This window comes from Bipolaris maydis (assembly GCF_028858645.1).
Source record: "Bipolaris maydis strain C4 unplaced genomic scaffold PSV08scaffold_1, whole genome shotgun sequence".
Lineage (NCBI taxonomy): Eukaryota > Fungi > Ascomycota > Dothideomycetes > Pleosporales > Pleosporaceae > Bipolaris > Bipolaris maydis.
The window spans coordinates 2,313,137-2,325,582 of record NW_027093857.1 but is presented as its reverse complement, the minus strand read 5'-3'; the positions used below and the strand labels follow the sequence as shown (position 1 = coordinate 2,325,582).

The 12,446-nt window shown below is 33.8% G+C and overlaps 1 protein-coding gene across 1 annotated transcript; it reads right to left on the bottom strand.

The window, feature by feature from the left end:
- Positions 1–6,428: 6,428 nt before the first annotated feature.
- PSV08DRAFT_258326 (uncharacterized protein) lies at positions 6,429–7,160 on the bottom strand (the record flags this gene model as incomplete). The annotated part of the gene is made up of 4 exons (XM_066092481.1): positions 7,096–7,160; positions 6,825–6,883; positions 6,545–6,794; positions 6,429–6,511 (listed from the first exon to the last, which is right to left on the bottom strand). Exons 1-4 carry the CDS (start codon positions 7,139–7,141, stop codon positions 6,429–6,431), a joined length of 438 nt encoding a protein of 145 aa, XP_065950002.1. The 5' UTR covers positions 7,142–7,160.
- Positions 7,161–12,446: the final 5,286 nt, after the last annotated feature.

Sequence of the window (12,446 nt, the reverse complement as noted above, 5' to 3'; positions counted from 1 at the left end):
AGTATTTATATATAAATTTCTCTAGTATTTATATAATAGTAGTTAAATCCTTAGTAATCTAATAAAATTTATCTACTATAATAAGGGAAAAGGTAGTAGAAGTCCTTTTTTCTTTATCTCTAATAGTATTAACAACCTAGGCTAGAGCGCTAGAGGGAGTTATAATAATAATATAGTTAATAGGTAGTAGATATTTATAAGATATTCTATCTTTATAGAATAATAAAATTCTTAAGTTAAATACTATATTATCTTTTATTAAGTTCTTCGTACGACGAGTTAGCCTAGTCTTACTCTTAATAGTACTATACTTAATAATAGATTTAAGTTAGAATAGGTAATCCTTATTATAGAAGTTATTTACTATATCTACCTAGTTAGGAATTATAGATTTAACTATATATACTATAAGAGATAGCCGCTTATTAATAACTTAGTTATAAGTAGGAGAGTTAGAGTTATAAATATACTTAAAAGAAAAGTAACTCTAAGATAGATATTCTTATCTTATAGAAGCGTCTTTAGGAAGATACTTTTTAGTATTTTTATTATTATTTCTAAACTAGTTTATTAAGCAGGTTATATATACTAAGACATTCTTAAGCTATATTAAGAAGATAGTTATAATTATTTTTCCTAGACCTTACTTATTAGTAAGAAATATAGCACTACACTCTTCTAAAATCCTAGTTACTAAATAAATTATTATATACTAGTGCGGATATAAAGGCTTCTTAATCTATTTAACCTTTTCTTTCTTATTAACTATCTTAAGTAGGGGTAGTATACTAAAGAACTTACGTATATTATACTATTCTTTAAAAGTGAACTTAGCTAGGATAGGTAAAGTATAGTTTATTATATCCTTAATGTTCACGGCCTACTCTTTACTATTATTAATTTCTTCTTTATCCCTTTCCTTCGCTTTATCCTCCTCTTCTTCTTTACTTACCTATAGAGATATTAGAATTAGATCTAGATTATACTCTATATTAAAATTATTACTCTTCTTTAGTATAATCTTTAAGCTTAGGGATCTCTTAAAGTTTCTATATATATATAAGAAGGCTACGCTAAATGTATAGAAATTAAATCTAATAGATATACTATAGAATAGCCTAGAATTTAAAATAATTATATCTTCTTTATAGGGGTCCTATTAAACTACTTCTAACTATAACTACTTTAGGATAAAATTAGTTACCTTCTTAATATTATTCGTTTTAATAAATTAAAGTTCCTAGAACTTATTAATTAGTAGTATACTATCTCTATTCTAGTTTATATTCTAAGATATAAACAACGCTATATCCTTTATTTTAAGTTTATTTATAATAGAATTAATCTTAACACGTTTATAGAGTAACTTAATAATATCTTTTTTTAAGGCCGGCGATACTATAGATTTACATTCTTCTTATTTAGGCTTTATTTAAGTTTCTTATACTAGTATCTAGATAGTCTTGCTTTTATTCTTTAGAGGCTTTTATTTATTAAAGTAAGAAGTTATAGACCTACTTTTAGGCTTAAATATTATAGAGTACTTTACTAACCTCTTAACCGCGTCTTTATATATTTTCTTATAATAAGAGCTCTACCTAAGATTAGTACTCTATATCTTATATATATTCTATATAATAGCTTTAATAAGAGTATTCTAGTCTTATTAATTCTCTTTATTATAGATAGCCTTAAATATATTCTAACTACTATATAAGTATTTAACTAGTATTATAATATCTATAGTAATCTAATCTAATTCTTTATATCCCTATAGACTAAGGCTAGTAAGCTTAGTAGAGCTATAATAAACGCCTCTCTTCTATAGTTTATTAGGCGGCGCGATAGAGTTATTAAATTAGTAGCCTTTAGTCTACGCACGTGTTACTTTATTATTATAAAGGGTAGAGTATTAAGTAAAGGCTTAAATTAATGCTCCGCCGCTAAAGAGTTAAGTATTGTTTAAGTCTACGCCTTATTAACCTAATAATATAGATATAGTATAGAGTATAAAGTAGATATATAATAATTACTATATAGTATAAGTAATATAGAAGAGAAGGAATATATATAAGTAATAAGAACTTATTAGACGTAACGAGACGCGTATAAGAATAATAATTAGATTTATTATAGAGCGCGCGATAAGCTATAGTAGTAGTAGTAGTAGTAGTAGCGGCGGTGGTAGTAGTGTAGTAGTAGTAGTGTGGTGGTAGTGGTGGAGTGAGCGTAATAGGTAAAGTAAACGACTATTTTTGCGGCCGCTATATTAGCTTATAGCTTTAGCTTAGCGTTAGAAAAAAATAAGTAGTAAAGAGGTGAGAGTGTTTATTAAGCAGACCTAGTTAGGTATTATTGCCTAAGCGATGAAGTAAGCTACGCAAACATCGCTTTAATAGCTTTAATAGCTTTAATACTATTGATTTTCTTTAAAATTATATTCTCCTCTTTTATATCTAATTTACCTTACTTTTACTACTTTTTTATCTCTTATAACTATATAATCTTACTTTAGTAACGTATTAGCCTTAGTATTATATCTATTTTACTTTACTATTATACTGCCTATTTATTTAGTCCCTACCTCTTTTATATATATACTAACTTTTCTATTACGCTCTTAACTTACTATTAATTTAAAGAACGCCTTTAGATACTTATATTCTTATCTTTTAACTCTATTACACTATATTATAAGTACCTATTACGCGCCTATAATACTAAATAAATAAACACTAACTAAGATAGTAATAGCTTAGAACTATATATATTATAATATTGTATAAGCACCTCCCCCCTCTTCTATACTCTATAACTAGGTACTTAATAAGAATGTTAACAAGCTAATGCATCTGAACCCCGCCCTTAATAAGGATAATATAAAGGATATTCTCTAAGTATATAACTATAAGAAATATTAGGCTATATTCTATATAGTAATTAGGTATATCTATAGTCGCTTTCTTAGGATCCTATATACTATTACTAAGGCCCTTCTTCTTACTTATAATAAGAATTAGGAGGAGGTTTATAAAGCTTTCTATTTACTACTTAAGACTATAGAAATCTAAGAGTATACTAACTATGCTACTAAAGTTGCCGCCTTTATAAGTAGTATACTACACCTTCTTTATTACTATAATCTACTAGCTAACTACTTTATAATAAGGTAGAGAATAATTTCTAATAGATATTCCTTTATTATAGTTAATAGTAATCTACTTAATAATAAGGATATTAATCTCTAGAGTATCTCTAAGAAGATTAGATTCTAAGTAGCAAAGCTTTAATATTACTATACTCGTGCTTATCACTTAGGCGGTAATTACAACTATAGAGTAACTAACTATTATTATACTATTAACTCTACTAATAGCCTAAGAGAAGCTAAGATCTATCTTAATAACTTATATAATAACGACACTAACATATCTAAAGAGAACTATAATAATAGTTTTATATAGATATATAGAGAAGGCTAGCATTAGTACTTAAAGGAATAACTATTCTATAATAGATAGTAAGGCTCCTAGGAGGTAGATATATATAGGGAAGTATATAAATAGCACAAACTATAGAGGGTTAAGTAATATTTAAGGATAGAGTTATAGGTATAAAGAAAGCTTTTATAAAGTATATATCTTAGTATTAAATATAATATAAGATAAAACTAGGATAATTCTTAATAAATTTCTATAGGAATAATATATAAAGTTTATAATTAACTTAATATAACTATTAACTCTATAGTTCTCTTCTACTATTTCTAGTTGTATTATAGTGCCGTCTAATAATATCTTAACACTATCTATATTTTAAAGCTTTAAAGTTAGTATCTCTAATACATTTAATACCTATTAAAGATATAGAATATATTAAAAATTATATAGTAATTATAAAATAAGATACATAAACCTCTACTTAAGATAAGAGAATAGCTAAATATAACACTTTATATATAGTAAACTATAAGAGCTGTAAGTTTAGTAGGTGTAAGTTAGTAGTAGGTGTGAACTTAGGGGTGTAAGGATGTAAGTATGGGGTGGGTGTAAGTCTAGGTGTAAGTCGGGGGTAGGTGTAAACTTAGGGGTGCAAGGATGTAAGTCTAGGGCGGGTGTAAGTCTAGGTGGTGGGTGTAAGTGGGTGGTGGGGTGCAAGTGGGTGGCGGGGTGCAAGTCTAGGTGTAAGTCGGGGTGTAAGTTAGGGATTAATGTAAACTTGGGGGTGTAAGGATGCAAGTCTAGGGCGGGTGCAAGCTGGGGTGTAAGTTAGGGGTAGGTGCACACTTAGGGGTGTAAGGATATATAGGGAGAAATCAAGCTTAGATATAGTTACTTTAGTAGATAAAAGGTTAAATTGTCTATTAAGCTTAAGTGAATCTCGAGCTTAGCTTTTATTTACTTATATTAGATATATAAAACTCTAGCTCCATTACCTTATCTTAGCTTAGAGTTAGCCTACTAGGTTAACCCTTAGCTATAGCTCCTTCACCTTCACTATACTCTATATTAGCTTAGGCTTTAGCAATAGATATAGGCTCCGTCGCGACCTCCTCTCCCCCCCCTCCCAGATAGGCAGCCTTAAACTTTCTATCTAATTAGCTACGGCGTAGTTAGTAAGTCACGTGTTATTGTTATTTTAATATCTGTTTGCTAGTTACGTGCTAGCGCCTCTTACTAAACTCACATATTACCTTTAGTGCGACGCCCTACTACTACTATAACACCAACCCCTCCACCCACAACTAAGCCCTATTAATAATCACAAGGGCTTATTGTAGTTGCAGCTTCGTTTTCTTACTCCTATTAGGTCTATAGCTTACTCTAGCGTCTGCGGCGCCTTTATAGGCTTACTAAGTCTCCTAAGTAAGTAAGATATTTATTTTAACTAAGGTAAGCTTTGCTAATAATTAGCTCTTGTAGGTTTATTTTAAGCTTATGGTCGACCGAATCATAATTAACTCGCTAGAGATCTTTACCCCACTCTATTTTATTAAGAAAGAGGAGAATAATAATAATAGCTTAGACGACGAGCTCGCTATTTGTCTAATAGAATGGTAAGCAAAGCTATATAATTGACCCTAGCTATCTAATCTAAAGTATCGAATATAGTGGCCAGCCCTAGGTCTAAGATTAGAAAAAGAAGATATAGCTTCTAGATTTATAAGGGTCGCGGCACTAAGTGCTAGTGTACTAATAATAAGCTGGCTAAGGATAAGAATAAGGTAAAGGCGATAGCTTATAAGTGCTCTAAGACACGCCCACTACTCTCGATAAGTACTGTTTATATAATTTGGTCTAAGCTTTAAGAGGCATAGTTAATCCTTGCCCTGGTATATATTGATGATTGCCTCCTTATCTGCGGGTTTGCGCTTTCTGGACTTGGGAGCTGCTGTAGTAAGCTTTAAGGCTTCAGAGGTAGATGTAGTAGTAGCGTCGCTATTAGACTAGCTAAGGAACTTGGCAAAGGACGGCGGGTGTAAATCTAGGTGTAAGGCTAGGTGCAAGGCTGAGTGTAAGGCTAGGTGTAAGTCTGGGCGGTGGGTGTAAGTGGGCAATGAGTGTAAGCCTAGGCGGCGGGTGCAAGTGGGCGGCGGGTGTAAAGTCTAGGTGCAAGACTGGGTGTAAGCCTAGGTGGCGGGTGTAAGGATGCAAGTCTGGATATAGTTAGTGCATGCAATAGTCCAGCTAATGGATGCAACACCCTACCAAAATAGGCGCCTACTAAAAAGTGAAGCTTTTAACTACTACCAAAACGTTATTATTACGAGAATTTTTAGTGGAGTACTCGTACAATCGTATATTTAATATCTATCTGTTAATAGTTGCTAGGCAACCGCACACTACGGCCGCGCGTGGTAGTTTTAGTAGGAGGCTTGGCAGGTGGTGATGCATCACCACCACCACTTTCAACCTCCACAACAAGTCACTGCTTTGATGTTTTTTAATTCTAAATTGATGAAGCTTTTCGCTTAGCTGTATTCTGCCTATTGAGAGATTTTTTGTGTGGTTGTAGCTGCGCGATCTTCTGCTTTTTGGGCGCGCGCAGTAGCTAGTTGTGCAGCCCTCGCGGCACGCTTCGGCTTTTTTCGTCTGTTTCATAGTACGTACAAAGAAAATCTAAACATATAATTCAGGGGCATGCTAGCCATGCGCATAGACTAGAAAGAAAGTAAGAGAACTGGTTGCAGGCTTAGTGCCTGATCGCAAGGCTGTTTCCCTACACCTACGGAAATGTAAAGAAGCTCGATGTATATGCATGTAGATTAAGTGCTAGGTGGTAAGAGGCTAAATCTACCATCTAATTAAGACGGTGGAAAGTCAGCAATGAACTTTTATAGGCTAATTTTGTTGACCCTTTATAGATTATAGTAATTGTCTGTCTTAGGCACCATTTGCATACCTCTTATCTAATATATTAATTTCCTATTAGAGAACAAGGATACTATCTTTGTCCTCGTGGCTAGGAGGATTCTTAAAGTCGCCATTTAGCTTAGACTGCAAGTCTTGCTCTTGCTTTGTACTCTAGTTAGAGGTAGGTTCACTTTGCCCTAAGTTATCTGCTACGCCATCCGAGTGCTGGTCGCCTAGACTGTCTTGCTGGTGGCTGGATTTGGATTTAGCACCTGCGTTTAGTGGAGCGTCTTCTGAGCCCTGCCCCCTAATGGTAGCGCTAGTCGGCACTATGTTCTCTTCATCGACATTATCCTTGACGTTAGCCTTAACCTCTATATCGTGTGCGTGGTTTGCTTCCTCTTCCTGTACCTGCTTTTTAGACGCGGTATCTGCATCGGCCTGTATTAGGTTATGCAAGAGCTAGTTGACTTGGACAATGTATCTGTTGGGGATCTGGCGTATAGTGTGACCACGTATCTTGTGGGGCGCTAAAGGCTTTGTAGGCTTCGCGACTGGCACCTCGGCAGCCTTGCGACCTCTAGGTGTCTTCTTCTTCGTAAGAGGAACAATAGGGGCTTGTGCTGTATTCTTGGGTGGTCGCCCTCGTCTAGCTGGCGGCGGAGCAGGCTCTCCTTTGAACACCTTGCTGGCTGGTGGAAGACGGGTACGTAACTTGGAGGCGGTGGTGGTGGTGGCTGACCTGGGCTGAGCAGCCTGGCGCTTACCCGCCTGGCGCTTACCCACATGAGTAGTGCCTACGACACGCTTTAGGTCTAGGCCCTTTGCTTTGGGGGGGGGGGGGGGGGGGGGGGCCACGCCTTCGTGGAGTTGGTTCTACTATGTCGGCAACAGCTTCTACATTGCCCTTGGTACCTTTTCTCTTGGCCTTGTTGGGCGTTGTAGCTAGAGTAGCTGACTTGGACGCGTCTGGCTTGCGACCTCTACCGCGTTTTGTTGGCTCGGACGCGTCTGGGAGCACGGCGATATCTTTAGCGGTTACTTTGGAGGGCCTACCGGGTTTCTTTGGATGTGAGTGGGGTTTAGTGGACGATGGAGTCCTGCGCTACTACTGAGGACGCAAGTGGGTACTAGAAGACGATTAGCTGCGAACCTTAATTATTAGCGGCGCCTACGACTCATTGGTTACAGGCCACCTAGGTCGGCAGTGGATGTAAACTTGGGGGTGTAAGAGTGCAATTCTGGGGTGGGTGCAAGTTGGGGTATATAAGTCGGGGGTGGGTGTAAACTTAAGGGTGCAAGGATGCAAGTCTGGTGCGGGTGTAAGTCTGGGTATAAGCCTGGGCGGCGGGTGTAAGTGGGTGGCGGGTGTAAGTCTGGGTGTAAGACTGGGTGTAAGTCTAGGTGCAAGCCTGGGTGTAAGTCTGGGCGGTGGGTGTAAGTGGGTAATAGGTGTAAGCCTGGGCGGCGGGTGTAAGTGGGTGGCGGGTGTAAGTGGGTGGCGGGTGTAAGTGGGTGGCGGGTGTAAGTGGGTGGTGGGTGTAAGTGGGCGGCGGGCGTAAGTCTGGGTGCAAGTCTGGGTGTAAGCCTGGGTGCAAGTCTGGGCGGTGGATGTAAGTCTGGGTGGTGGGTGTAAGTGGGTGGCGGGTGCAAGTCTGGGTGCAAGTCTGGGTGTAAGCCTGGGTGTAAGTTTAGGCGGTGAGTGTTATGTAAATCACTTCTACCATACGCTATCTCTTGCTACTCTATTAGAAACGTACTTTTTTTTATATATTTATTTCTATTCTTTATAATAAATAAAGCACGTCTAAATTAAGAAAGTTAGTCCCTATTATTAAGTGGTATCTAATACTCTTACTCCTATAACTTAAGTTTCCTTAAGTGCGCCTTGTTAGTAATGCACTTATTTATAACGACTCGCTCGATATACTTATAATACTATTAGTGAGAAGCGCTATTAGTATAACGTCCTTATTGTCTAAATAGCTAGACCTACTTAAGCTAGATATTAGTATGTACTCTAATAGCGAAGGTTTAGCTAGTAATAGTATATAGTAAGAATCTTCTTCTTCCTTAGTACTACTATATCTCTCTTATTACGCCTTACATTTCTCCTTACTTTATACGTCTCCTATACTTAGAATTTCTTATTCCTCTAGTATATCTTATCTTTTACTTAAGCTACTTAAGTTATAACTTTATAGTTAGCTTATATCCTAGTCGTCTTAACTATTATTTAGATTATTAGCTACTTTAAGTAAGGATATAGATATAGAAAAACTTAATCTATAGTTTAACTAGGTAGAAGTAGAGAATAGTAATAGTGTATACTATTTAGAGGGAAGGAAGGAAGGCTTACTATTACTAATAACTTAGTCTTTTTAGTTTATTAGTTATAGTTTAAATATAGTAGGAAGAGCTTACTTAGCTTTATAGATAGTACCTATAATAATACTAGATCTAGTACTATATCTAATAAATTAGGAGAACTAAGAGATAAAAAGGCTAATAAGAGGTATGCTATATAATACGACGTTAGACTTAGTATACTAGACTATATTTCGCTTAGCAGAGGACGCTAGGTAGATATTAGAGGTAGCTACTTAAATAGGTTATCTATGTTTAATAAGGGTACTAGTATAGTTTACTTTAATAATACTAAATATAAGAACTTTAGTAGTAGGCGCTAAGTAGATTCTAATACTAGCTCTTAAGATAATAATTAGCTTAAACTTAATAAAGGACGCTAAATAGACATTAGAGTAGAGTTAACTATTTTAAGAGTTAGATAGTAGTAGTTATTAGTTTTAACGAGGAAGTCTAGTCTACTTATTAGTATATTATAGTATAATATTAGGGTAGAAAAGGCACTTAAGCAGCACCTAGGAATAGGGTAGAGAAAGGCGCTTAAGTAGTACCTAGGAATAGAGTAGAGAAAGGCGCTTAAGTAGCACTTAGGAATAGAGTAGAGAAAGGCGCTTAGGTAGCACTTAAGAGTGGGGTAGAGAAAAGGCGCTTAGGTAGCACTTAGAGGTTAGGAAAGGCAACTTTATATAGCTCGCTCTAGTTAAGTATATATCGCTTAATTACTAAGAGTAGAAGAAAGGCGCTTAAGTAGCACCTAGGAGTAGAGTAAAGAAAGGCGCTTAGGTAGTACCTAGGAATAGGGTAGAGAAAGGCGCTTAAGCAGCACCTAGAGGTTAGGAAAGGTAACTTTATATAGCTCGCTCTAGTTAAGTATATATCGCTTAATTACTAAGGGTAGAGGAAAGGCGCTTAAGCAGTATCTAGAAGTAGGGTAGAGGAAAGGCGCTTAGGTAGTACCTAGGAATAGGGTAGGGAAAGGCGCTTAAGCAGCACCTAGGAATAGGGTAGAGAAAGGCGCTTAAGTAGTACTTAGGAGTAAGGTAAGGAAAGGCGCTTAAGTAGTACCTAGGAATAGGGTAGAGAAAGGCGCTTAAGTAGTACCTAGAGGTTAGGAAAGGTAACTTTATATAGCTTGCTCTAGTTAAGTATATATCGCTTAATTACTAAGGGTAGGGGAAAGGCGCTTAGGTAGTATCTAGAAGTAGAGTAAAGAAAGGCGCTTAAGTAGCACCTAAGAGTAGAGTAGAGAAAGGCGCTTAAGCAGCACCTAGGAATAGGGCAGTAGATTAATACTTAAGTAGCGCTTAGTAAGGTAAGATAACTTTTTAGAGCTCGCTCTAGTTAATTATATATTACTTACTAATAAAAGAAGGTAATAATAGATATATAGTAGCGAGTTGAAAGAGAGGATGCGTTAAAGAGTAGTAAGAAGAAGAGGCTAAATTAAATCTAAGTTAAGTAGTATATAAATATACCCCTCCTTTTATTATAGTAAGAGCTACTAAGGACCTTTCTTTCTTCTAAGTATTACCTCACTTACCTTTAAGTAAGATTTAAAAGATCTATTAATTAGAAAATAAAGGCTTATCTAAAAGATATCTATAGATATAGTAAACGATACGATTATAATAACTAGAAAGAGAAAATAAATAATAGAAATATATTTAGAACTATAAGATTAATTATCTTTTATACCTAGTATATAAAGACTAGAATATAAAATCTAGATAAAGGCTAATATTTAATAGAAGCTTTGTTACTAGTAACGATAAGATTAATAGCTGAGATAAAATAGCGTTTATTCTATTATAATATATATACTATCTATTACTATATTGAAAATTAAGTATAGTTATAAAGAATAAAGGTTGAGATATATTATAATAAACTATAAAGCGAAGTGATTAAAAGGGCTGCTACAAAAGTAGCTTAAATCCTTATTAAAACTAGGCAAACTAAGACATATATTCTCTCTAATAACGATAGTAGTATATTAATTTAGCCTACTACACGCCTCTCTTTAGTTTAATAACGCTAGGGCCTAGTAAATAGTAATACTTCTCTTAATAATAACCTAGAAGTACTACTATCTCTAACGAGTGCTACCCCGCTATATATAAATCTATCTACCTTACTTACTTTATTATTAGAGTCTTAGCGTACAGCGCTAGCCGCTATAGCTTTAGCTTTACCTAAAGCTACTATATCTCTTATATATATTAGACCTAGTAAGAGAGATAAAAACTAAGTAGATAGTATATTTACTCTATATAAATATAATATATATATTTTACTAATAATAATGCTAGCTCTATTATATTATCGCGTCTTTTTACTCTTTATCCTATCTCTACTTTTATATAAATATCTAACTCTACTTCTACTTCTTTAGAAACTAACTAACTCTATACTAACTAGAGAAGATATAATAAAACTATAAGCTACTCTTAAGGTATAGAAATATTAGATAGCTAATAGCTAATAATATAGTATTAATAATAATATACGCCGCCTACTACTATCTATTCTATTAGATTCTATAGTAGATAGAAGCTCTAATACTATAGATTCTAATACTACTATAGTTATATAGTAGGTAAATATCCTTATTTAGATTTAGTAATAAAGAACTTACTCTATAGCCTTCTCTCTATAGAGTTAATAGGCTCTACTAAGTTAGTTAAGGAAGCTATCTATATTTAAGTTAAGACTTCCCTCCTATATAGAGATATCTAACTCTAATTCTAACTATAAGAATAAGTCTAATAATAAGAATAAGTCTAATAATAAGAATAAGTCTAACGTACGCACTACTTTTTATAGTAATATTCTTACTAATATACATATATATAATACTATTAACTATACGCAAAATATAAGCTTTACTAGGCTATTTATAATAGCTAAGGAAAAGTTAATATTAAGCTAGTAGTAGTGTGATAGTAGAGAGAAGGAGAATTAAGACCTTATAATAGTCGCCTTATTTAGCGGTTACCTAGCTTATTTAAGCTAACTATTTAATATAACTATATCTAAACTAAATATAGATAAGACGATATTATAAAAATATTATTTAAGTCTTTTAATATAGAGCGCTAAGAATTATATAAATCTATTTATATCTATAATCTAACTAAAAGACCTAGGTAAAAATATATATAGAGTTAATAGGTAGAATAGCGCTATAATTAATAATGATATTAGAGAAATAGGATTATATCTTAGAAGCAAAAATAATAATGTTTTAAATGTGAGTTTTAAAGATAGTATTGTTTATTTTGTTTAGAGTCTACTAAGGGTGTGTGTATAAGACATTTTTAACTTATCCTTCTATCTACGCTATAATAGTATAGATATATTAAGTATACTTAGAAACCCTTCTTATAAACTTTAATATATTATAGTTTATAATTACTTAAAAGTTTATACTAATAGTTTAAATAGCAGTAATTCTATAAAAAAAAGAATTTAGTTCTTATAAAAGATATTTACCTCTACGCTAAGAGCAATCTAGCTTTAAATGTCTAGTACTATTAGTTTTACTAGTACTAACTATATATTTGTTATACTTAGGGGTTATATATTTTAGTTTAATACTAAATTAACTAAAATAAGAGTAGATACTATTATATAATTTGTTAAAGGGGGTTACTATAGGATGCTAGACATTATTATAATTAAAATGTTCTTAGATATATATAATACTAATAAAAAAAGAATTTAAGC